The sequence below is a fragment of the Pelodiscus sinensis genome, chromosome 12 (assembly GCF_049634645.1).
Source record: "Pelodiscus sinensis isolate JC-2024 chromosome 12, ASM4963464v1, whole genome shotgun sequence".
NCBI classification, from domain to species: Eukaryota; Metazoa; Chordata; order Testudines; family Trionychidae; genus Pelodiscus; species Pelodiscus sinensis.
Genome location: NC_134722.1, coordinates 48,168,187 through 48,193,785, shown reverse-complemented (window position 1 = coordinate 48,193,785; position 25,599 = coordinate 48,168,187). Strand labels below are relative to the sequence as shown.

Sequence of the window (25,599 nt, the reverse complement as noted above, 5' to 3'; positions counted from 1 at the left end):
CTAGCTTGGGGCCTTTAGAAAAGCCCCTGGGCTGGAGAATCCACCACGGCCCTGGAGATACTGGCCCGGGGGCAGAGCACCCGCCCGCCTGCCCGCTACCTGGGGGAACTTCAGGAGAGGCAGAGTTCAGCTCCCAGCTTCACTCTTGTGCAGCTTTGACTAGCCAATTAAGACCCCTCCCACTCATCCCCTGCGGTCCTGCCCCCAGCTCCAGCCCCTGCTGCAGCTCAGAGTCCCTCCGACAGCTCCCCACATCCTTCAGCAGCTCAGGGCAGCTCCCCCTCCTGTGCCCAAGGCCAGAAATAAGCTGTAGCCAGCTGTGTTGGTTAGGGGGAGGCACCAGCAGGGGGCGGCAGAGCCCACGTGCACCTGGCTGCCTTCCTGCCCCACTGACTCAGGAGCAGGGGTCTGGAGGCCCAGCCATCAGCACAAGTCCAGGGAAAAGCCCTGTGCTCCCAACCGCTATGTGGCCAACGGGGATGCTCAGCAGTTTGTGGGACACTCGGTGCCCGGCTCTGCGACCACCTGCCCTGCTGGGGCCGGGGCTAAGCGCTTTGCCTTAGCCCAAGGGGCCCATGGCGGATGGGGAAGTGGGGACACACTCCAGGGAAATTCCTTCACAATTACCTGGCTGGAGGCAGCTGAAGCCCTGCGCCGTATGGGTCACGCCCTGTGGTTCCTGGTGGCTCAGAACACAAGCGGAGGTGCCCTATGGGGCGCCAGGCCAGTCGATTTGCCCTGCTCTGGGGAGAACGGCCCAAGCCGCGGCTGGCCACATGCCCCCCCCCACCCCCACACACACTTTTTAAACTTTTTTTTCAAAATGTACAGTTTATTTACAAGCACGTCATGGCTACAGTGGAAAGGTTTGGAATAAAGTTATCCATAAAATATTGGCCATAGCCGGGCAGGGAATCACAAGATCATCAAAAATAAGGCCTCTTACCAGTTATGTTCATTGGAGTTTAAGTTTCAAGTAGCCGAGGTCTAAAAAAACCACGTTGCTGGATTTCTCCTGTTAAAGCTGCTGTACGCCAGGTTAGAAGGCGGCGTGACCAACCTGCCAGACCCTCCCCCCGGCTGGAACTCCCCGACCCCCGCGGGAACTGACCTGGTCAGTGTCACAAACGCCACATGCCTGGCCGGGGGGGGGGGTGCAGTGCCACGGCAGGGCATGGTGCGCGATCCAGGCGCGTGGGGGGGGCAGTGCCATGGCAGGGCATGGTGCGCAATCCAGGCGCGTGGGAGGAAAGCAAGAGGGGCTCCCACCCACCCGCCCGGGTCAGTAACGGAAGGGCTGTGGCAAGCTCGTTAGCAGCAGCTTCCCGATGCTCCGTTAAACACCCAGGTCACAGACAGCACCTGAAGCGCAGCCCTGGTGGCCTGGATCCCGGCCCCCGCTGGCAGTGGGGTGCACAGGCTGTCTGGAGGGGGGGTGCTGCCCTGTGCAGGCTGTGGGGCCAGGGGGGTTCTCCGAGCCGGGGAGCAAGGCGCCAATTGGGAGGCCACGCCTGGCAAGGGCCCCGGAGAGCAGCAGGAGGCGGCGGGCGGGAACAGGAACAGGCAAGGTGAGCAGTGCAGCTGAGGGGGAACAGAAGCCACATGGGGAATGCCAGCAGCAGCCACCGGAAGAGCGGGGCGGGGGGGGGGGGGGGGGGCGAGGCGGCTTGGCATGCCATCCAAGAGCCAGCCCCAGGGGCGGGGAACCTGGGGAAAGAACCCCCGGCCTGGGCAGCTGGGAGAAAGGCAACAGGCTCGCCGGCCCCCACGGGCCAGTAGCGGAGCTGCCATGCTCTGCCCCAGCCCTGGGTGCAGGGCCCGGCTCCCCCCGAACGCGCTCACACTGGGAGCCGCCAGGCCAGCAGCAGACGCAGCGCCAGGCTCCCGGGGTGGGACAGGCAGCAGCAGAGCCCCGGCGGCTCCGGCGCGGGCTTGGGCCCAACAAGCCCCTGTGGGCGGGGGCAGGTGAAGCGCAGGGGCCCGGGGCAGGGGGAGGAAGGCGGACGAGGGCAGCGCCCTTTGCCTTCCAGGAGGGAGCCAACGTGCCCAGAGCGGCGCCCGCGCCCTGACTCCCGCTCCCCTCGCCAGGCCGTTCTGGAGCCTGGGGAAGCCCACGGCCCCCCACCGGGGGAGGCCAGAGGCAGGAAAGGGGGGTTCTGCTCCCAGCAGGCCCCAGGGCTGCCTTTCACTGCAACCCCCCACTCCCGTGGCCTCCGGGCTCCCACCGGCAGGGCTGCCCAGCCAGCCAGCGACCTTCGGGTGAAGGTCAGAGTGGGGCAGGGAGAGGAGACCCCCCTCCCCTGCCCGTCCCGAGCCCCATAGAGCGAGGGGGGGAGCGGGGCCGGGGCAGAAGCTGGGACTCGCGGCGGGAATGCTCCTCCCTCTGCCCGCCAGCCCCCCCGCCAGCGTGTGGAGAGCCCTGTGCCCCGGCTGTGCTGCCCCCAGGGCCCGCGGGCTGCAGACACGATGCTGCCACGTGGCACCAAGCCCCAAAGCTTCGCCCCCAGAGTGCACGCGGGCTGGGCAGGATCCGACCGGTGGCTAAAGCACCCCAGGAGGGCCGGGGCAGCGCAAAGTCCTCATCTCCCAGCGCTCCCTGGGCCCTGCCCTGGGGATTCACAAGCTGCGAGTGTCGGGCCAGCTCCAGGCATCTGGGGAGCTGTCACATCGCCCCTCCCCCCAGTGCCAGGAGCCGGGCTGCCTCCAGCTGCCCCCGCCTCGGCCCCAGGGAGCAGCCCCCCCGGCCCCGCTTTCGGGGGCAGAGGTGGCTGTGGAGAGTTCGGGTCCCAGCATGCACCGCTGCCTCGTGCCCGGAGCAGCCAGGACAGGCCCGTTCATCGCGGTGCATCGTGGGAGCCGAGGTCCCCACCAGCCGCAGCGTGGAGGTTGCTGGGCCGGGTTGGTTTGGCCCTTAGCTCCCGCCCCCGCCCCCGCCCCCTTGCTGCCCTGCTCAGAGCATCTACATGGCAGCCAGTGCTGCTCCTGGCCAACTCGCTGCAGCTGGGCCAAGCCCCCTTCCCACGCCAGTGAGCTCACCTGCCCCACAGAAAGCCCCCTGCAGCACAGCCGCACCTGCCCCCCAGACAACGCGGGGCAGATCCCGCCGGGAACACCCCCCTCCCTGGGACTGCCAGGCGGTGCTGCCCCCCCGAGCTGGGAGGGCAGAGCGACAAAAGGCAGCAGCACCCTCGGGCCCCCCGTCAGCCAGTCCTCCAATGGCAGAGAGCGGGGGCTGCCCCAGTCCGGCAGCTGGTGCAAGGGGGTGGCAGCGTGACGCTCCGGAGACACGGGAGCCAGGGACGTTAATCCTCTTTCTCAAAGGTTTCCTCCGGGATTAGTGTTTTGAATGGACGGTCCCAAAATCGGCTGGTGATGCCAAAGCCTTGGAGTGGAGGGAAGAGAGAGAGCGAGAGAGAGCACATGAATTGCAGGGTCTCCTGCTCTGACTTACAAGACCCCTCCCCACCTTTAACGGAGCCCGAGTGGCAGGGAAATGCGCCCATTTTACAGCCGGGGAGGCACTTGGCAAGGTCGCGCTGGGGTTGAACTTGGAATTGGCCCAGTCCAGGGTCCTGTCACTGACGCGCCCCGCCCCCATCCGTGAGAGAGAATGGAGACGCCCATGGGCTGGGGTCAGTGTCGGGGGCCTGCCGCCCAGCGATGGGGGTCTGTGAGTGGCCGTAGCGAGCCAGCGGCTTCCTCACGTTTGAAAACCCCTGGCGTGGCGCACGCACCTGTCCCGTAACCAGCAGCCTCTGCTGAGCCTGATCCAACGTCCCCACAAACTTACACCCGGGCCCATGGCACGGGCCAGGCCAGGTACCCAAGGCCATGGGTAGGCGTCCCAGGAAGGGCGCAGGACCTGAGGGGACCGGGGTTACTTTGCCCATGTGGTCTTGGGCTCCCCCAGTCAGATCCTCGCGATTCGAGGCGTGGGCCCGTTTTAGGACTCCGGACTGACGCACGCAGGCGTGGCGCTCCTGCTGACTCAGGGACAGCAAAGCCTGGCGATTAGGAGATGAATCGCGGCACAGACCTCACCCTGCGGCGAGGAGCAGCACCCTGGCTCGGCCACGCCGTCTTGGGCTGCCCGGGGTCGCCCCCGTTCGCTAGCCGCGTGCCCGCCGAGGGGAGGGCGGGAAGGAGGGGCAAGGCGCCGGTACCTGACTTCTGGTGCTCAAAGTGGTGCTTGACGTGATAAGCCTTCAGCCCGTACAGGTAGGTGCCTTTCTCCGGCGAGCCGTAGTGCAGGTAGTAGTGAGTCATGTCGTAGACGACGTAGCCAAACAGCCCGCCCACGAAGATGGACGTGCCCACGACCGCAGGCAGGAGGAGCTGCAGGAGGCCGTACAAAGCGCCAACCACCAGTGACGCGGGCACGGGAGGGAAGACCAGGCGGGAGCTGTCGAACGGAGACTGGAAGCAGAGAAGGACGACGGGCAGGTGAGTTCCCGGCACGTTCACAGAACCCAAGGGCTTCGGGCGACGGAGGCAGGTGCCATCGGTTCAGGAGCTCCACACGCCCCACCCTCAGCTCTCGGGGGCCACCACCAGCTCTAGCAGAGCCACTAAATGGGTCAAAGGAGCTGGGATGGAGGAGGGAGTTTTGGGACCCTGCTGGGGCATTAGGCAGGCTGGGCTGGCCTGCCCCCCAAGGAAGCCGATTTGGATCTTGGCCCTCACCCACCTTTAGGGAGGTTACGGTTCTTCTACAGGCTGAACCTCTCTAGTCCAGCACCCTCAGGACCTGACCGGTGCTGAACCAGAGAATTTGCCAGACCACGGGAGGTCAGATTGTCTAGCAGCATGACCCACGCTGCCCCTGTTGACTGGGCTCCTAGAAGACGGAACAGCCTCTCAGATGCCTGGGAGCTAGGCCTGGTGGGTTCACAGGACCACGGGAAACTTGGCCACATGCTACATGGACGCCCGGACCAGAGGTTGCTGGTCTAGAGAGGTGCAACGTGCCGTAGCATCCGTGGCCTCTCCTAAAGCTACTTTGCCACCGATCCCAAACCTACCCCCCAGGAACCCAGCCCCTCTGTCATGGGCTGGGGCCCATTCGTTCAATCCACTCGCCCCATTTCTAGTTCCCCAGCAAGACCCGAGCGGAGGCTCCTGCCTCGCCCCATCACAAGGGTTGCAGAAGGGAGGTCGCGCCGCACCCTGCGTGGGGTGCGTGAGAGTCGCAGGCCTGGGCCGGCAGCCCTCGCAGGTGAGAAGGCGTTTCCATTCGCCACGGGGAAATGTGCCCCTCCCCCCCGGAGTCTTGCGGGGCCCCGCCCCGAGTCCCCTCCCGGCCGTGCAAGCCAGGACTCACCTTGTGGTGCTGGCCGTGCAGCAGGAAGTGCAGCGTGATGAGATAGTAGTTGCTGGCCGGCGGGTTCATGTGGAAGAGGAAGCGGTGGATGAGGTACTCGAGCAGGGACCACAGGAGCATGCCCAGCATGAAGAGCAAGGGGAAGACGTGTTTGTGCACGGGGATGGAATACTCTGCACAAGGAGACATGCAGCCGTCAGCAGCCGGGCCCTGCTGCCCAGACAGCGAGACGGGGCCGCGTCCTGGCCCGGCCGCATTCGCCCTGGCTGCGGGCTTCCCAGGCGTGTGGCAAGTCCCCTCTAGCAGCCCCAGATCTGGCCACCCAGGTGGCTCTGGTCCCCTCCCTACCGTCCAGGCTCTGGGCAAGTCCTGCCCTGGGCTGGCCACAAGCCTTCCGCTAATGCCTGTGCCACGTGCGGGTCACGGGCTCTGCCACGGCCCCTCGCCCCGAGTCTCAGCACGCCGCCCTCCACTTGCTGCTCCTGCCTTTGGACGGCACCGACCACGCCCCCCTCGGCGAGCCCCGCTCCTTCCACTGCGCCTCCTGTCCCGGCACTGCCTCGCTCGCGCCCCGCCCTCTGCTCCTGCCCCTCCCCAGCACCCTCACGCCCCTTGCTCTGAGCCTGCCTGCGGCAGCGGCTTCCCCATCTCCATCAGGGCCGTCCCCCGCCACCCGTAACCAGAATTCTCACTGAGCGGCTGATGTTTCTGCCCCCTCTTCAAGGGGCGTCTGTGTGTGGGGCAGGGGAAAGCCAGGGCTGGGAGCACGCGCCCCCTGGTCCCCACACGGCTCTGCCCTTTCCCCGCCTGTCTATTTGGGCTGTAAGCGCTGCATGGCAGAGGCTGCTCCTGCCTACGTACAGCACCGCGCGCAGCAGCAGCCCTTAGGCACGTGGCTCAGAACCAAGCTGCTGCTGGCTGGGGGGGGGGGGGGTGCGGGGGCAACACCTCACGCTGCTTTTGACAAGTTTTCTTTTTTAAATGACCCCATTGCGGGTTGAAGACCCCAAATGCCACGCCCCCTCCAGCCCACCTGCCACGGCAAGCCCTGCCGTATCACGTCTGCCACGATCCCCCCGCCCCCGGACCCAGCCGGCACCGGTGTAAGTGGCAGCGCCAAAGGACTCCAGCTCTGGGCAGGGACGAGCTCACTGCAGCATGGCCCGGCTGGAGAGGGGGCTCGCGGGCGATCGAGCCAGGCACGATGCACAGAGGGAGGAGGTGGGGGAGCAAGCCAGCCAGCCAACTGCCTATTCGTTGCAGGCATGCATGCGGATCGGAGCCCTAGTGAGCTCGCTCTGCCAGCGTGCACGGCCGGGAGGCGGGTGCCCGGAGCGGCCCGGCCAGACGTGGGCAGGCGGCACCGTGCGGAGCCCAGTACCTGTTGTGAACGACGAGAAGAGCCGGGTGGTCCCCTGGGCCAGAGTGCTGTAGCAGACCCAGATGAGGTACAGCACCACCGGGACCCACACCAGAATCACGACGTACCTTAGGGGGAGAGAGAGGCGTCGGAGCCGGTTCTGAAGCTGCCACCTGGGTGCCGGCGCCCAGAACACCAGCTGCGCCGGCCTCGCGTGGGCAGCCAGTGGGAGAATCATAGAACCCCAGGGCTGGAAGAGACCTCAGGGGGCATCGAGTCCAGCCCCTGCCCCAGGCAGGACCGACCCAACTCAATCAACCTGGCCAGGGCCTTGTCAAGCCAAGACTGAAACACCCCTAGGGCTGGAGACTCCACCCCCCCCAGGGAACCCAGCCCAGCGCTTCCCACCCGCCTAGGGAAAGAGTTTTTCCTAATCTCCAAGCTAGATCCCCCCCACCGAAACGTGAGCCCATTGCTCCTTGTTCTGCCCCCACGGAGAACAGCCTCTCTCCAGCCTCTTTGGAACCCCCTGCAGGGAGGTGGAGGCTGCTCTCAAACCCCCCCCCTCACTCTTCTCTTCTGCAGACCGAACAAGCCCAACTCCCTCAGTCTGTCCTCGTCGGCCATGTGCTCCAGCCCCCTAAGTCGCTCTCCATGGGCACCCGGCGAGTCCCAGGGGCCCAGCTGCTGGCTAAGAAGCAGCAGTGGCTGCAGCCCCGGCCCTTTGAATCACCGTGGTGCTCCCGGCAGCGCGAGCGCCTCGGCCCTGCGCCCCATCCCTTCTGGGAGCGCAGCGCCGCCTGTGTTGCCAGAGGCCCGTGGAGGCTCCAAAGGCCTTGGGCAGGCGGGCCGCGGGGCACTTCTAGCCCTTGCTGGTTATTCAGGGGGCTATCTGCGCAGCTGGGCCCCGCCCCCAAGCCAGCGACCTGGCTGCTGCCCACCTGCCCGTCCCTGCTGCCCACTCTAGCTCCGGGAGAGGAGGGGGGACCCACTGAGAACCGGGGGGTCCCCGAGCGTGTCCTTCCCTCCCCTTGCCCACACTAGGCGCTTCCACTCAGTTTAGCCGCGGAAGGGAGATCTCACGGGGACCAGCTGCGCCGAGGGTTTAGTCTGGGGCGTGCCCGGCAGCTCGGCCGCAGGAAGGGAGATCTCACGGGGACCAGCTGTGCCGAGGGTCTAGTCTGGGGCGTGCCCGGCAGCTCGGCCGCAGGAAGGGAGATCTCACGGGGACCAGCTGTGCCGAGGGTCTAGTCTGGGGCGTGCCCGGCAGCTCGGCCGCAGGAAGGGAGATCTCACGGGGACCAGCTGTGCCGAGGGTCTAGTCTGGGGCGTGCCCGGCAGCTCGGCCGCAGGAAGGGAGATCTCACGGGGACCAGCTGTGCCGAGGGTCTAGTCTGGGGCGTGCCCGGCAGCTCGGCCGCAGGAAGGGAGATCTCACGGGGACCAGCTGCGCCGAGGGTCTAGTCTGGGGAGTGCCCGGCAGCTCGGCCGCAGGAAGGGAGATCTCACGGGGACCAGCTGTGCCGAGGGTCTAGTCTGGGGCGTGCCCGGCAGCTCGGCCGCAGGAAGGGAGATCTCACGGGGACCAGCTGTGCCGAGGGTCTAGTCTGGGGAGTGCCCGGCAGCTCGGCCGCAGGAAGGGTCCCGGGGCGCTGCCAGGCCCCCTTAGCCTCTTACCAGGCGGTTTTAGAGAGGGACTCGATGAAATCCGAATGGAACAAGCGAATGGGCCGGTCCACAGGCTGATGCACCCACTCGTCGTACTTCTCCCGCAAATGGCCCACCTGCCAGAGCAGCGGCTTGCGCCAGTCCACGAGATCCTGGGGGCAGAGACGGGAGAGGGAGAAGAGCTTTAAAGCCAAGTCAAAGCCATCCGACAGCCCTCGCCTAGCGCTGGGCCCTGCTGGCAGCCCACGGAGCCCCAGGCGGCCGGTGCAGCCTGCATCCCCGGGACAAAGCCACGCTCAGGGCGCTTTGCGGAGGGCTCAGGGTTAACGTGCTACCTCAGTAGGAGCCAGGACACCCCGCAGGCTGGGGAGCCAACCGGCTGTGCCAGAACCAAGACCGGGCCCCCTCCTCCGGCCACAGAGCTGCTGGCTTCCAGGCAGGGCCGGCTCGAGCCATTCCTGCGCCCCGGGCAGCGGACGCGCGACGCATGCGTGGCACGGTGCCCCTTACAGCTGCCATCAGGCGCCCCAGGCAGCCCCGCCCTTAATCCGGCCCTGCTCCCAGGAGCCGAAGCTAGCAGGCCGGAAGGAGCTGGAAGGAGCCGGGGTTGCTGGCGGAGGGACTGAGAATCGACTCAGCCTGGGAAGCGCTGCTCGGTTTCCTTCCCGCGTCGTTGCCCGAGCGGCCGGGGCCGGAATTGTTTCCCCAGCAGCCTCCGTGGGTTCTTGGCAGACGCTGTGTTCAGCGGCGCTGCGACACCCCCCCCAGCAATGTCAGATCCACATGGCAAGCTGCCCCCTGGTTCTGCAGTGAAGCCCCCCAGAGGGACGGGGGGGGGGCAGGGTGAAAGTTCTGGGGCAGATTTTGAAGTCTGACCATAATAGTGACTCCCCTCTCCCCCTACTGCACTGTGCCCCCAGGTTGGACACCTTAGTGCTTCACTGTAGGACTTGCTGATGGGTGGGGAGCGGGAGGTTGGGCGGCTGGGGAGGGGGACCAGGGGGAACGTGCTGGTTCATTCGCTTACGGGCTGCAGCGCCTGCGGGAAGGGAGCAGGCACACGCGGATGGGACGACCGTGTCTCCCTTCCCCACGTCTCACCAAGGGCAGACGAGGGGCGCTCGTGCGAGGGATCTAGTGAGCTATTGCACCAGTGGGTGACTTTTGATGAACATGACAAACAGCGGGAGGTCCAGGGGCCGGGAAGGGAGCTCGCTGGCTGATGACAGGTGGAAAGGGCAGAGGGGTTTTCTCAACACGCCGTGGGGGAGCAGCACGGAGGGGCCACGCCGGCAGCCCTGGGCGCACCAAGGCAGCGAAGGAAACTGACCGCACCCGAGAAGCTGTCCCTGCGGCGCGGTCAGAGCAGCTGGCGATGGCCCAGGAACCTCTCGGGCCCGGCAGCCGCCCCCATCCGTGGCCAGAAGCGGCACTGTCGCGCCCTGGGCACGGAGACCAGCAACCGGAATCTGGATCCGACCAACACGACCACAGCAGCCCCAGGCGGTCGGGTGGTGCTCGGGGCTGCACGTCCAGCCTCATCCATGCCCAAGCAGACAGGGAAGTGCCCCTGCATGGCCAGGTCCAAGAGCCGCCCCACGGTGCACCCCGCAGGGTCGCCAAGCAGCCCATCTACCCCCCAATATCCAGCAACTGCAGACCCTGGGGCGTGCGCTGAGGGGAAGGGACAGCAGCAGATCTGCTCCTGCAGGGGCTCCACCCCCCGGCCAGGGTCCCAGGCCTGCATGGGAAGGGCTGTCCTGCCTAGGGGAGACAGGGGGCTCTGATGGGCAGCGGGGGGGGGGGGTGCAGGTTTCCCTCCAGAGCAGCTGCCTCAGCAAGGGCTTGCACCCCCCCCGCCTCGCAGCCTCCTTTCCCGGCGCTGCGGGGCTGGGCGCCAAGGAGCCGGGGCTCCGAGCCACAGCCTATGCCGCCCTTCCAGCCAGTCCCACCCCCGGTGAGGAGAGGCCCCCCACGTCCTGCCCCACGGACAGACCCCAGGGCTGGCTAGGCCGAGGCAGCCGCGTCCCTTCTGTGGTCAGCTCACAGCGTCGGAGCTTTTCTGGCTGGCAGCCCAGGAGCACGGCCCCCCCCCCCCTCCCGAGCCAGCCGCGGCTCCAGGCCTTTGCCAGCTCTATTGTCCTTGGGCAGGGCTAGGAGGCGCCGGTGGTGCCAGGCAGGAGGCGGCGGAGGCCCCTGGCACGTCGGTCAGGACACGACCTTCCACGGAGCCGGGCGAGCCAGCTAACCCGCTGTGCGCGGGCAAACACGGCGGCGCCTGCCCCGGCCTCAAGGTGAAGGCTGCTGCCCCGCGACGTGCCGGGGACCGTTCCCAGCCACGGAGCCCTGACAGGGCACCGAGGTGCCAGCGGCAGCATGAGAGGCTCCCTTGCAGAGCCACTGACGCCTCTTGCGGCAGCTCTGGGGTGGGCCAGCAGGGACCCGAGGCCAAGCCAGGTGCCGCAGCAGTAGCTGGAGCGCGTAGCTCCGTGGCCAGCCATTGCAAAGGGGACAGGATGGGCCCCTCGACCATGGCCAGAAGGGTGACGCCGACGCGGCAGGGCACGCGGCAGGAGGGAGCGCCGGGGGCCTCGCCCCCTCCGTGGCAGGGCAGATGCCGTTCTAGAGACACAGCCACAGGCCATGCGGGAAGCCGAGCGGTTTCTGCCTGCCCAAGAGCGGCTGAAGGGAGCCGCCGGGCTGACCACGTCCTGACGGGGTGGACGGCGAGAGTCGAGCGAGGCTGCCGCCCACGCCCCAGGGCGGATACCGTGCCGCCACGGGAAATGCCCAGCCCGAGGAAGGGCTCTTGCCCTTAGCCAGCCATGGGGGCGAGGAGAGGACAGCGGAGCCTACCCCCGGGAGCAGGCTTGTGGGGCTGGGCCCAGCGGCGGTGGAGGGGCGAGCCACTTGCTCTGAGATACCGGGGCGGGGGAGGATTTAAGTGCCACCGTGCACACAAGAACAAATGGCTAAACACGGGCCATCCACAGGCTTGAACTTAGGGGCAGGTTTCGAGCCATCTGAGGAGGAACGTGCTGGAGCAGCCTCCCACAGGAAGCCGGGGGGCAAAACCCGTGAGACGGTTTGGGGGGGTACGCTCTGATGAGCTCACCTGTGATGATGCGTGGCCCACTGGCAACCCGCTGAAGCAACACTCCAAGGGCCAGACACCAGCCAACCATGGGGCGGGCTCCGGGCTCCGGGCTCCGACAGGAAAGCCCGTCCCAGCGGTCTGGCTGGTCTGACTGGCCACACCGGTAGGGCTGAGAAGGGCTTTGCCCCAGCTCAGATTGGCAGAGACTTTGGGCGGGGGCAGGGGCGGGGGCGTTTCATCTCTCCCGGCAGCAGGGAGCATGGGCCACGTGCAGCTTCAAACGGAGGCACGAGGCAAATTCTCCACCGCATGGTCTTGATTTCGAGATACGAGGGCGCCAGCGGTCGTGGGGCGACTCCGGGACCCGGGGGGCCTGAGAGGAACGTCTGCCAAGGAGTAAAGACCACTGCTACTGTGGAAGCAGGAGGAGGTTGAGGGATGATTCCTAGGGCCTCCGGGGGCAAACTGAGGACAGGAATACTAAATGCTGTGTTGACGAGGGAGTCGACTCTAAAGGGAACTAGTTCTACAGGGCCCCCCAGGAGAGCAGAGGGATTCTGGGAGGAGGTTAGGACAGCATTCACTTTAGAAATACGTATGAGCTATGAGGTGGATTCACAAAACAAAGGGGAAGGCGCTTCATCATGAGATTGTGGGTGATCTACAGCCTCGTCCCAGTTCTTACATGGGCTGACCTGCCTGCGTGCGCTTCTCCAGCAAACACTTCCTCCGTTCCCCTCTTCAACCGCGTCTCTTCCGCATTCTCTTACTGTTGTCCTTCGGAGGACACACAGCCGTTGTAACAGCGCTGCGTCAGAGTCGTGTGGACGGGGCAGCAAATGCTGGTCATCCTCCCCAAAGGGGGGAGGGAGAGCTCAGTGGTTTGAGCCTTGGCCTGCTAAACCCAGGGTTGTGAGTTCAATCCTTGCAGAGGCCATTTGGGGCAAAAATTTGTCAGGGATGGTACTTGGCCCTGCTGTGAAGGCAGGGGACTGGACTCAATGATCTTTCAAGGTCCCTTCCAGCTCTAGGAGATAGGCAATCTCCATTAATTTATAAATACCACCCAGCAGACAAGTACTGTGGCCTGCAGCGTGCGAGGGGTCAGGCTAGATCGCCATGATGGGCTGGCCGGAGAGAGAGGGGTCCACCCGGACCTCGGCGTGCTCCCTCGCATCCCGCCCCCTCTCCACAGGACATGCCCAGAATTACGGGCCAGCTGTTCCCCACAGCCAATGTGCACAGAACTATTTGTAGCAACCACAACAACTGTGTTTGGAAGCAAAGGACAGCAAGCCGAGTGATGGCGAGTCCCACTATGGCCACCCAGCTTCCTGTAAAACCAGCCACCAACAAGCACGTGGTCAAAGGAACGCCCCAGGGAAGAACCCTCCCAGCCCCAGAGGCACCCGAACGGCAGCTTTGGGCTGTCACTGCCACCGACAGGCTGTGGAGCCGGCCTTGCGCTGGGGGGCTGGGGGGCTTGGCCATGGAGCTCAGATTCTGCCTTTCCCTCCGCGCTCCGGTGGCTTGGTTGGTGTCAGCTACCGTGGTCAGAGCGAACGAGCCGCTGGCACCGTTCACCATGGGGCTCCGCCACGGACAACTGTTCAGTCGGGGGGGAATGGGGGGGGGAGTGTGCTACCAGCCCTACTCTGGAAATTCTTTGGGGCAGGTCTCTGGCCTGTGCGATGCAGAATTTCTTGCTCAGAACCGGGGGATCTGTTAGCAGCCCATGGGCCCCGGGCCAGGCCAGGCTGAACATTAGATCTCCACTTATGCACAAGGGGCCACACCTGCCCGAGTCTGCGCTGTGGGGCGCCCCAGGGGCCTCCCCGTCTGGCTGACTGGGCGGAGCCACACCAAGCATGCCCCACCCCCTGGAAATGGAGGGGCGGAGCAAGAAGTAGAAAAAGCCGAGCTGGGCCAGGGAAGGGAGCAGACGTGCTGGGTTTGCTGCCACCCACGGCCCCTGCTGCTGAGCCAGGAACCACCCTGAAACTGGAGAGGCTCACGGCTGAGAAGGAGCCGGTGCTGGCAGGACTGCCAGTGGCAGAGCCCCGGACGGGCCCTTGGAGCCGACGCCGGCAGCAGAGTCCCCAGACTGGCCCGAAGAGGCGGCGCTGGCGGCAGAGTCCCCGGACGGGCCCTTGGAGCCGACGCCGGTGGGAGGAGCCAGCGGCAGAGCCCCGGACGGGCCCTTGGAGCCGACGCCAGCGGGAGGAGCCAGTGGCAGAGCCCCGGACGGGCCCTTGGAGCCGACGCCGGCGGGAGGAGCCAGCGGCAGAGCCCCGGACGGGCCCTTGGAGCCGGCGCCAGCGGCAGAGCCCCGGACGGGCCCTTGGAGCCGACGCCAGCGGGAGGAGCCAGTGGCAGAGCCCCGGACGGGCCCTTGGAGCCGACGCCGGCGGGAGGAGCCAGCGGCAGAGCCCCGGACGGGCCCTTGGAGCCGGCGCCAGCGGCAGAGCCCCGGACGGGCCCTTGGAGCCGGCGCCAGCGGGAGGAGCCAGTGGCAGAGCCCCGGACGGGCCCTTGGAGCCGACGCCGGCGGGAGGAGCCAGCAGCAGAGTCCCTGGACGGGCCCTTGGAGCCGACGCCAGTGGGAGGAGCCAGCGGCAGAGCCCCGGACGGGCCCTTGGAGCCGACGTTGGCGGGAGGAGCCAGCAGCAGAGTCCCTGGACGGGCCCTTGGAGCCGACGCCAGTGGGAGGAGCCAGCGGCAGAGCCCCGGACGGGCCCTTGGAGCCGGCGCCGGCGGGAGGAGCCAGCGGCAGAGCCCCGGACGGGCCCTTGGAGCCGGCGCCGGTGGGAGGAGCCAGCGGCAGAGTCCCTGGATGGGCCCTTGGAGCCGGCACCGGCGGCAGGAGCCGGTGGTAGGTGGAGGGGGCTGAGGTGGTGTGACGTAGTGGGGGTACCTGGCTGGTTTCTATGCTGCTGGCTCTGGGGGAACCCCCACTGGCTGCCGTGGGTACCACGACCCAGCAAAACAGGATGAGTCACTATGCAAACCAGTGGCCAGACACCCCCCATGGAGAGGAACAAAGGAAGGTGGAATGCTGCCTTGGCTGGGGGGCAGGGCTGGAAGTTAGTGAGTTGGTTGCTGGCTGTCGGAGGGCATGGAGGAGAGCCTAGGAGAAGGGGCTGGAGTTTAGGGGCCCAGTCTCCCCCATCTCAAGGGGGCCTGAGGCATCCTAGCCCAGTTACTGTGACCAGATTACATCTGTGCTGTGCTGTGCTGGAGGAGCAATAAACCACCCTCAATTCCACTGGCTGGTGCAGTCTGTTTGTGCCATTTCGGGGTGCAGGAGACGGGGAACCCCCAACGCGCCGTCACACTGGTGTCAGAAGTGGGATGCACTGCACCCCGTGGATGAAGCTCCCAGCGGCAAGCGACAAGGCGCAGTAGAAGCAAGAGCCCTGGAGCCAGGCGTACTGGAGACAGAGCGAAGCGGTTCCTGGGAATCGTGGGGCGCTGCAGCACTAGACTGGTGAGTCTGCACCGAGGGGCCCAGCGGGCAGATGGCCTACGCCCGACTCTTGAAGGCAGAGCTGGTGGGGCTGTGCAGAGAGAGGGGCTTGCCTGTGCGGAAAGCAACCAAGGCCCAGCTGATTACCCAGCTGGAAGAGAATGACCAGCCACAGGGCCAGGATCTTGTCCCCAGGGGAAGCAGCCAGACCCCACCTGAGAGTGTGTCAGGCTCAGAGAGGGGGAGGAGCGCTGGAACCCAACGGAGAGATGAGACAGCGTCTCCCGGGAGGCCTGCAAGCCGTAGCCCATCTAGGGCAGGGGCCAGCCCAGCGGAGCTGCGGCGGCTGGAGATCCAGCTGCGGATCAGGGAATTGGAAGTAGAGGACCGAGAGAAGGACCGCCAAGATCGAGAGAGGGAGCGCCAAGATCGAGAGAGGGAGCGCCAAGATCGAGAGAGGGACCGCCAGGACCGAGAGAAGGAGCGCCAAGATCGAGAGAGGCAGCGACAGCATGAGCTGGCCATGGCAGAGCGGAGAACGGCGGGGCACCGGCTGCGCCAAGTGCGGATGGGCCCCAGGGTCCCAGGGCTGCCAGCCACTTGGAGAGGCTCGTGGTGGCCCAATTGAAGGACATGGGTGACATAGACGGGTTCCTCAGCTCCTTTGAGAGGGCCTGTGGACTGCAACGGGTTCCCCCAGCTGACTGGCTGCAGGAGCTCATCCCCGCACTGAACCAGGAGGCGGCCGGAGTGCTCAGTCAGCTGGAGGACCTACAGCCAGGGGATTACAACCGAGTCAAGGAGGCCCTGCTGCACAAGTTCGGGCTGACCCCCGAGATGTACAGGAAGAAGTTCCGGGGGGTACAGAAAGGGCCACGGGAGACCTATGTGGACCTGACCTCCCGCCTGGCGCAATACTGCCGCAAGTGGGTGTCTGGAGTCGGAGCCCAGACCGCAGAGGAGCTGCTCAAGCTGGTCATGATGGAGCAGTTCTATGAAGCGTGCCCACCCAAACTGAGGCTGTGGCTCAAGGACCGGAGACCAGAGAACCCCCAGGAGGCCGGGAGACTGGCGGACGAGTTCACGGAGAGCCGGTCCGGGTGTGAACGGGAGTCCCGGAGAGAAAGGGAACCGCGCAGAGACCGGATCTCGGCTGAGCGACGGAGGGAGTCAACTACGGGGCGAGACCAAGGAACAGGTCGTCTGCGCCCCAGAGAACCAGCCAGGGCCTGGACAGAGACAGCCCAAAGCCTAACTTGCCAGCGCTATGGGCAAAAAGGCCACAAGAGGGCTCAGTGCACCAGGTCCCAGGACCGGGGACTTTCCAGGGTTAACTGGCTGGGGCGGGAGGAAGGGCAGGCTGCCCCAGAGGCAGGGGCTGGCAGGCAAACCTCAGCTCAGAGAGAGGGGAAGGATGCTCAGTGCACCTCCCCTGGGAGGTCTGATTCTCAGGAGGCGGATTTCTCCGTGTACCGGGTGGGGGCAGGACGGCCCCTGCGGAGCGAGTGCCTCATACCCCTGGAGGTGGATGGTAGGAAGGTGACGGGCTTCTGGGACACGGGGGCGGAGGTGACTCTGGCCCGATCTGACATAGTGGCCCAGGAGCGGATACTACCCCACGCGCAGCTGACCCTGAAGGGCATAGACGGGTCCCCGTTTAAGGTGCCTGTAGCCAGGGTGCATCTGAAATGGGGGGCGAAGGAAGGCCTCAAGGAAGTGGGGGTGCACCCGCACTTGCCCACCGAGGTGCTGATGGGGAACGACCTAGAGGAGTGGCCCCATGAATCCCAGCGGGCTCTAGTCACTACCCGGAGCCAGAGCCAGCGGGGGGCTGACAACGTGGGTCCAGGGAAGGACTCCTGGCAGCGTCCTCAGGGCCCCATCCCAGTGGACACGGGGTCCAGCCAGGCTGGGACTCCGGACCTAGGCAGAGGTGGGGGACAGGTCCCGATCCCTGCCTCAGCAGCTGAATTCCAGGCTGAGGTGCAGGCAGACCCCTCCTTGCAGAGGCTGAGGGACCAGGCTGGCCTCCGTGCAGCTCAGCCCCGGGGGAGAGGTGGCCAGGAGAGATTCCTGCGGGAGCGTGGGCTCCTGTTCCGTGAGTGGCTCCCCCCCAGGAAGGTGAGGGCATGGAGGGTAGAGCGGCAGCTGGTCGTCCCCCGAAAGTATCGCCTCAAGCTGCTGTATTTGGCCCACGATTCCCCCGTTGGGGGCCACCGGGGGATCCGGAGCACCCGGCTGAAGCTGCTCCAGCACTTCTATTGGCCAGGAATCTTTACAGCCGTGCAGCGGTACTGCCGGTCCTGTGACTCCTGCCAGAGGGGCGGGAAGGCCCAAGACAGGAGGAAAGCGGCTTGGGGGTCTCTACCCCAGATAGACCCTCTGGGCTGGCTGAGAGAGTTATGGGAGGGGAAGTCCTCCCTGGATGGAGCATCGGGGGTGGAAGCCGCCCTGGCTGTCCAGAGAAGGCTCGCTGGGCTCATGGCCCCGGCCCGAGAGACCCCGGCCAGAGATCAAGGCCAGCGGAAGGGTGGGTGTGACCCCGAGGACAGGCCTGGGCCAGTCACCCTGGAGCGGGGCGGCGAGTGGACAGAGGGAAGCCAATTCATGTGGGGCCTAGCCACGGCCGGCCCGAGTCAAGGGGAGCACCCATGTCCCCAGGGCGGGTTCCCACGCAGAGGACCCGAACTTCCCTAGGTCACGAGCGGAGTGACCCTGCTCAGTTCGCTCTCGGAGGGGGGAGAACTGTGACGTAGTGGGGGTACCTGGCTGGTTTCTATGCTGCTGGCTCTGGGGGAACCCCCACTGGCTGCCGTGGGTACCACGACCCAGCAAAACAGGATGAGTCACTATGCAAACCAGTGGCCAGACACCCCCCATGGAGAGGAACAAAGGAAGGTGGAATGCTGCCCTGGCTGGGGGGCAGGGCTGGAAGTTAGTGAGTTGGTTGCTGGCTGTCGGAGGGCATGGAGGAGAGCCTAGGAGAAGGGGCTGGAGTTTAGGGGCCCAGTCTCCCCCATCTCAAGGGGGCCTGAGGCATCCTAGCCCAGTTCCTGTGACCAGATTACATCTGTGCTGTGCTGTGCTGGAGGAGCAATAAACCACCCTCAATTCCACTGGCTGGTGCAGTCTGTTTGTGCCATTTCGGGGTGCAGGAGACGGGGAACCCCCAACGCGCCGTCACAGGTGGCACTTGGGGTTGTGGACTTGGGGGGCCTGCGTTCCCTGCCCCTGGGCCCCGCCCTTGGGGTCCCAGCCCCCCCAGGTCGAGGCCACTGCTTGCTGGCCCTCTTTCCTGGAGATCTGCGACCGAGGCCCCCCCCCCGGGTGTGCTCAGCCCCCCATGGGCCCAACAGGCCGGCACCCAGTTCCATGCCCTTAGGGAAGGGTGTTTCCTCATTGATGAGCCTTTCATGCGCTTTGGGGCCCAAGTGCTCAACCCTTCCCCACGCAGAGGGCTTCAGCCCGCTCCTCTGTCCCACCTGGCTCCACGTCGCCGTCCCCGGGCCGCGGGCAGCACTGCCCTCCCGCGCCCTGCTTGTGCGCCGGGCCCAAGGGGAGGAGGCAAAGGCCCTCGCTCCCCTGCTCCCAGGGAGGGGCCTTTCCTCGGTGGCCGGGCGCCCCGCCGGGACTTTGGAGTGGACGTGCCGAGCGCTCACGGCCCCCCACCTCCCCGCGGCATCTGGCCCCTCGCCCAGCGCCCTGACGGCCAGAGAGGCTGCTCTCGCCGGCACTCGTGGGACGCAGGTGCACTTCTGTGGGCCTGCCAGCCTCGAACGCCGCGCTGACTGGGGAACAAGGGAGCCTGGCCCGTCCTGGGCAGCAACACCTCACCAAGAACAGCCCGTTGGTGGCCCCATCCTCAGCCTGGCGCCCCTGGCACAGCAGGACCCATCCTCAGCCTGGCGCCCCCGGCACAGCAGGACCCATCCTCAGCCTGGCGCCCCCGGCACAGCGGGGCCCATCCTCAGCCTGGCGCCCCCCCGGCACAGCGGGGCCCATCCTCAGCCTGGCGCCCCCCCGGCACAGCGGGGCCCATCCTCAGCCTGGCACCCCCCCGGCACAGCGGGGCCCATCCTCAGCCTGGCACCCCCCCGGCACAGCGGGGCCCATCCTCAGCCTGGCACCCCCCCGGCACAGCGGGGCCCATCCTCAGCCTGGCACCCCCGGCACAGCGGGGCCCATCCTCAGCCTGGCACCCCCCCGGCACAGCGGGGCCCATCCTCAGCCTGGCACCCCCGGCACAGCGGGGCCCATCCTCAGCCTGGCGCACCCCGGCACAGCGGGGCCCATCCTCAGCCTGGCGCACCCCGGCACAGCGGGGCCCATCCTCAGCCTGGCGCACCCCGGCACAGCGGGGCCCATCCTCAGCCTGGCACCCCCAGCACAGCGGGGCCCATCCTCAGCCTGGCACCCCCAGCACAGCGGGGTCCATCCTCAGCCTGGCACCCCCAGCACAGCGGGGTCCATCCTCAGCCTGGCGCCCCCGGCACAGCGGGGTCCATCCTCAGCCTGGCGCCCCCGGCACAGCGGGGCCCATCCTCAGCCTGGCGCCCCCGGCACAGCGGGGCCCATCCTCAGCCTGGCGCCCCCCGGCACAGCGGGGCCCATCCTCAGCCTGGCGCCCCCGGCACAGCGGGGCCCATCCTCAGCCTGGCGCCCCCGGCACAGCGGGGCCCATCCTCAGCCTGGCGCCCCCGGCACAGCGGGGCCCATCCTCAGCCTGGCGCCCCCCGGCACAGCGGGGCCCATCCTCAGCCTGGCGCCCCCGGCACAGCGGGGCCCATCCTCAGCCTGGCGCCCCCGGCACAGCGGGGCCCATCCTCAGCCTGGCACCCCCAGCACAGCGGGGCCCATCCTCAGCCTGGCACCCCCAGCACAGCGGGGCCCATCCTCAGCCTGGCGCCCCCGGCACAGCGGGGCCCATCCTCAGCCTGGCGCCCCCCGGCACAGCGGGGCCCATCCTCAGCCTGGCGCACCCCGGCACAGCGGGGCCCATCCTCAGCCTGGCGCCCCCCGGCACAGCGGGGTCCATCCTCAGCCTGGCACCCCCAGCACAGCGGGGTCCATCCTCAGCCTGGCGCCCCCCGGCACAGCGGGGCCCATCCTCAGCCTGGCGCCCCCCGGCACAGCGGGGCCCATCCTCAGCCTGGCGCCCCCCCGGCGCATCAGGGCAGTGCTGCTTCGGGTCAGGACCCTGGGGGGGGGGGGGGGCGGGGAAGGAGCTCCGGGACAGCCAGTTCTCTTCCAAACAGGAGCAAAGAAGCTGCCTCTGGGCAGCTGCCGACCCCTGGCCAAGCCGGGGCGCTCACGTGACTTCCGGAGCCATGGGAGAAATCCACTTCCAGGCCTCTCGGCTCCGGGAGGGTGACGGGCTGGCCCCGCTCACTTTGCAAGCCCACTATGCCCGCACGTGGCCCAGGGAGTTCTCTTGGGGCTGGGAGAGAAAACGAGTGTGTGCGCTCCCCCCGCAGCGCTAGAGGCTGAGCGTGTGCGTGTGCGTGCATGCACACACACACGCGCGCACACACGCACACCCACCCCGCCCACACACCCCCTATTAGCCAACTGCCAGGACTACACCCTGGGCTTGCCTCACCTGCTGCGGGCCCCCTGGCCAAACGCCCAAGCTTGTCAGACGAGTTGCTGTGGCTCAGCTGCGCCCTGGGCGGACTCCGCGCATCGGCGAGGGGCTTGCGGGCCGGCCCGCCCTAGCGGGTGCCCTCCGGATGGCGGCTGTCCAACGTAACGCGCCAGTGGCGTGGCCCCCAGCTGCACGCGTGGCCAAACTGCCCCGGCCGACCCCGCAGCGTTCGCTGGCCAGACGCTACCCTCCACCCTGGGCGCTGCCGCTGGGGGGGAGCGGAGCCTTGCGGTGCTTCCCACCCCGTTTGGGGGCAGCAGGTGGCGTCCCGGCGCGGATCCCCCGGGGCCCGGTCTCTAGAAGAGCAGCACACGGTTCGCGGTTCCAAATGCAGCCGCAGCGTTGGAGTAGCGCCCCTAGGAACCCACTCGGCCCCCTTCCTCTGGGGGGCGGGGAGGGCTGGTCCAATCCCCTTCCAGCACCGCCTCCTGCTGCTTTCCCACGGCGGGTCGGAGCCGGGAGCAGCCGCGGAACGCTGAGCGGGCCGGGAGCGAGCGTGCACGGCCTCGAAGGAGGGGGCTGGACTCGGCCTTCACGGCTCCCGGTGGTGCCTTGCCCGACCGCGCTCCAGGGGCGGCACCGTAGGGCCCAGCCCTGGACACCCCTGGCTGCAGGGATGTGGACGGTTCCAGACGGACAGTGGCGGGCATCCAATCGGATGCAGATGAGTCCACGTCACCTGCCATGCTGCAGCCCCGGTTCTCGGCCAGGGCGCCCGCGCAGGGCTCTCCCCGGGGCCCGGTTCTCGGCCGGGGCGCCCGCGCAGAGCTCTCCCCGGGGCCCGGTTCTCGGCCGGGGCGCCCGCGCAGAGCTCTCCCCGGGGCCTGGTTCTCGGCCGAGGCCCCCGCGCAGAGCTCTCCCCGGGGCCCGGTTCTCGGCCGGGGCGCCCGCGCAGGGCTCTCCCCGGGGCCCGGTTCTCGGCCAGGGCCCCCGCGCAGAGCTCTCCCCGGGGCCCGGTTCTCGGCCGGGGCGCCCGCGCAGGGCTCTCCCCGGGGCCCGGTTCTCGGCCAGGGCCCCCGCGCAGAGCTCTCCCCGGGGCCCGGTTCTCGGCCAGGGCCCCCGCGCAGAGCTCTCCCCGGGGCCCGGTTCTCGGCCGGGGCGCCCGCGCAGAGCTCTCCCCGGGGCCCGGTTCTCGGCCGGGGCCCCCGCGCAGAGCTCTCCCCAGGGCCCGGTTCTCGGCCGGGGCGCCCGTGCAGAGCTCTCCCCGGGGCCCGGTTCTCGGCCGGGGCCCCCGCGCAGAGCTCTCCCCGGGGCCCGGTTCTCGGCCGGGGCGCCCATGCAGAGCTCTCCCCGGGGCCCGGTTCTCGGCCGGGGCGCCCATGCAGAGCTCTCCCCGGGGCCCGGTTCTCGGCCGAGGCGCCCACGCAGAGCTCTCCCCGGGGCCCGGTTCTCGGCCGGGGCGCCCACGCAGGGCTCTCCCCGGGGCCCGGTTCTCGGCCGAGGCCCCCCCGCAGAGCTCTCCCCGGGGCCCGGTTCTCGGCCGAGGCCCCCCCGCAGAGCTCTCCCCGGGGCCCGGTTCTCGGCCGGGGCACCCATGCAGAGCTCTCCCCAGGGCCCGGTTCTCGGCCGGGGCGCCCACGCAGAGCTCTCCCCAGGGCCCGGTTCTCGGCCGGGGCGCCCACGCAGAGCTCTCCCCGGGGCCCGGTTCTCGGCCAGGGCCCCCGCGCAGAGCTCTCCCCGGGGCCCGGTTCTCGGCCAGGGCGCCCGCGCAGAGCTCTCCCCGGGGCCCGGTTCTCGGCCGAGGCCCCCGTGCAGAGCTCTCCCCGGGGCCCGGTTCTCGGCCGAGGCCCCCGCGCAGAGCTCTCCCCGGGGCCCGGTTCTCGGCCGGGGCCCCCCCCGTGCAGAGCTCTCCCCGGGGCCCGGTTCTCGGCCGAGGCCCCCGCGCAGAGCTCTCCCCGGGGCCCGGTTCTCGGCCGAGGCCCCCGCGCAGAGCTCTCCCCGGGGCCCGGTTCTCGGCCGAGGCCCCCGCGCAGAGCTCTCCCCGGGGCCCGGTTCTCGGCCGAGGCCCCCGCGCAGAGCTCTCCCCGGGGCCCGGTTCTCGGCCGAGGCCCCCGCGCAGAGCTCTCCCCGGGGCCCGGTTCTCGGCCGGGGCCCCCGCGCAGAGCTCTCCCCGGGGCCCGGTTCTCGGCCGGGGCCCCCGCGCAGAGCTCTCCCCGGGGCCCGGTTCTCCGCCGGGGCACCCATGCAGAGCTCTCCCCGGGGCCCGGTTCTCCGCCGGGGCGCCCGCGCAGAGCTCTCCCCGGGGCCCGGTTCTCGGCCGAGGCCCCCGTGCAGAGCTCTCCCCGGGGCCCGGTTCTCGGCCGAGGCCCCCGTGCAGAGCTCTCCCCGGGGCCCGGTTCTCGGCCGGGGCCCCCGCGCAGAGCTCTCCCCGGGGCCCGGTTCTCCGCCGGGGCACCCATGCAGAGCTCTCCCCGGGGCCCGGTTCTCGGCCGGGGCCCCCGCGCAGAGCTCTCCCCGGGGCCCGGTTCTCCGCCGGGGCGCCCGCGCAGAGCTCTCGCTGGGGCCTGGTTCTCCGCCGGGGCGCCCGCGCAGAGCTCTCGCTGGGGCCTGGTTCTCCGCCGGGGCGCCCGCGCAGAGCTCTCCCCGGGGCCCGGTTCTCGGCCGAGGCCCCCCCGCAGAGCTCTCCCCGGGGCCCAGCGGCTCAGCCAGGCTCCAGGCTCATCCGACAGCCGGCGGCAGAGGCGCCCCAGCGAGGCCCGCGCAGATGCATTTCAGACAGAGCCCGGCTGGTCGCTACGCCCGGGTGCTTCATCTTACAGCTCTGCCCCACAACCGATGAGGGCCCCGCGGCACCGTCAGGACTAAGATTTGGGCATCAGCTTGCGCTGGTCCATCCCACGTGGGCAGCGGCCTCGCGGTAAACCCGCAGGAAGCAAGCGGGCGGGGGAGCGTGCTGTGCACTGCCGCCTTGCCGGCTCTGGGGCTGCAAGCGAGGGGCCGCTGGGCTGCAGGCGGGAGGACGAGGGCCGCCGCGCTGGGAGTGGACGTTCCAGGCGTCAGAGCAGCTCTGGCCAAAGGACTGCGCCCTCGGGACCCGCGTGGCCGCCCCGCCGCATGGGAGGGGCCCAGGGCCGACCGCAGCCAAGGGAGGGAGTTTCGGTTTCGGTCGAGGCGGGGCAGGAGCGGCGGATCAGAGGAGCCCAAGGGCTCCAGGCTGAGAAGCGACACCACCCAGCTTTCGACACCGACCGCGGTGCCTGTGCCAGGGCGGGCCGGCAGGAGACGTGCACGCAGCGTGACGGCTCTCTGAGGCAGCCCCGCCTCCGGCTGCACCTGGGAGCAAAGCGCTGGGGGGCGGGGCAGGCCCGTGGGCTCAGCTGCTTTTGGAGCGGGCTCTCCGATGGGCGAGAGGCGCGGCCGCTGCGGTCTGCTTCGGCTGCCAGAGCTGTGCCAGGGAGCAGGCACAGCCCTTGCCCAAGGCGCCCGGCCCCTCTGCAGCGGGCGGGCGTGGACGAGGGACCCGGCCTGCCAGAGAGCAGCCATCTGGGTGTGCCAGGCGTGCGTCCGAGGCCAGGCGTGAGCTCACGTCCGGGGGGGGGGGTGCTGGAACGGCAGTTCCTGGGTGGGAGAGCTAACAGCAGGAATCCTACAAAGGAGCAGGTCAAAGGGGCGTCGCCTCTTGGCCAGCCCCGCCAGGCTCCGGTGTCCAAGACCAATAGCTACCGGAGAGCACCAGTCAGTGCATGCCTAGCACCTGATTCTGTAGCACGTGGCACACACTAGTGCAAGGGAGGCAGCCACCCGTGCAGCGAGATGTGCATCTGCTAATCCCGGAGCCCCGTGCCAGCGAGGTCGCTGCACTCACGTGGTGTCTCAGCCGCCAGCCGGTCTCTTCCAAGAGCCAGGATCTGCCCCTGGTGCCCATGTGGCAAACGGGTTGTTCTCAGCAGTGAAGGGCAGGCCCCAGGGAATGCTGCACGTAAGCAGCCGGCAGCTGCGGCCCCCACAGGCTAGGGGAAGGCAGGGGATGCCGTGCAGACCTTGCGGGTGGCACGTCCCAGACAGCCAGATCCGTGAGAGCAAGCCCCCCCGCAGCTCCCTGATCCTATGCTGGATCTTTGTCCAGACCGGATCCCGTTCCAAGTGCTCTTCAAAGCCCCAAGGGCGAGTTGGCTGGCTGCCCGAGCTAACCACCAGGAATGCCACTGAACGGCGCCCAGCGTCCTGGCCCTGGCCCCAGAGTGCTCAGGGAAGGCCTCTCGGCCCCGAACGCGCCCCAGACGCTTCCGGTTCCTCGCCACACCGCGTGCCCATCTCTCTGGAGCCCAGGGCCTGCCTCCGGTTCTGAACGCCTGGGGCTGGCCACGCTGGGCAGCCTGCAGCACTAGCCAAGCTGCGTCACGGTTCCGTGGACACCACAAGGCCACGTCTGCCACGCAGCAACACGGGCGTTCCCTTCCCCCAACGACGGCTCAGGAGACAACAGCCAAGTGGTGAACGTTGCTGCCGCCTCGGGGCCCGGAGGGTGGAACGCCACGAAGTCCAAGCCACGACTGGAATACCGCCTGGAACCAGCCGCCCACCCTCAGCCCCCTTCTCAGAGAGGGCCTGGTTTGGACAGCCTGGGTCCACGCCTCCCAGACAGCGGCAGCCCCGGGAGCTAAACAAATAAGCTGGCCCCTCACCAGCTGGAAAAGCGCCCCAACTACGGTCACCTCCGGCCAGACCCAGCCAAGGCTCCGCGGCGCGCCTTGCAACGCGTGTGCCCGCTCCAACGCCCGTGGGGCCGGCGCCGACGCTGGGACTCCAGGCCCGCCCCTTCCCATGGGACTTGGGGATGGGTCGCACCCTCAGCAAGTCTGCGGCTGACACTAAGCTGGGGGGAGAGGTAGATACGCTGGAGGGCAGGGAGGGTCCAGAGTGACTTAGACAAATTGGAGGGTTGGGCCACAAGAAATCTGATGAGGTTCAACAAGGACAAGTGCAGAGTCCTGCCCGTGGGACGGAAGAATCCCAAGTATTGGTGCAGGCTGGGGACCGACTGGCTAAGAAGTAGTTCCTCAGAAAAGGCCCTGGGGATTGCACTGGATGAGAAGCTAGATAT

General features: G+C 68.2%; 1 protein-coding gene across 1 annotated transcript in view; it reads right to left on the bottom strand.

Moving 5' to 3' along the window:
* Positions 1 to 806: 806 nt before the first annotated feature.
* Positions 807 to 25,599, bottom strand: part of FA2H (fatty acid 2-hydroxylase) — a 49,685-nt gene continuing 24,892 nt past the window's right edge. Inside the window, exons 3-7 of the mRNA XM_075940693.1 lie at positions 8,358 to 8,500; positions 6,702 to 6,808; positions 5,321 to 5,493; positions 4,164 to 4,416; positions 807 to 3,382 (exon numbers count right to left, since the gene is read on the bottom strand). Coding sequence (XP_075796808.1) covers positions 3,303 to 3,382; positions 4,164 to 4,416; positions 5,321 to 5,493; positions 6,702 to 6,808; positions 8,358 to 8,500 — 756 coding nt within the window. The 3' untranslated portion in view covers positions 807 to 3,302. The remainder of the gene's footprint in view (positions 3,383 to 4,163; positions 4,417 to 5,320; positions 5,494 to 6,701; positions 6,809 to 8,357; positions 8,501 to 25,599) is intronic.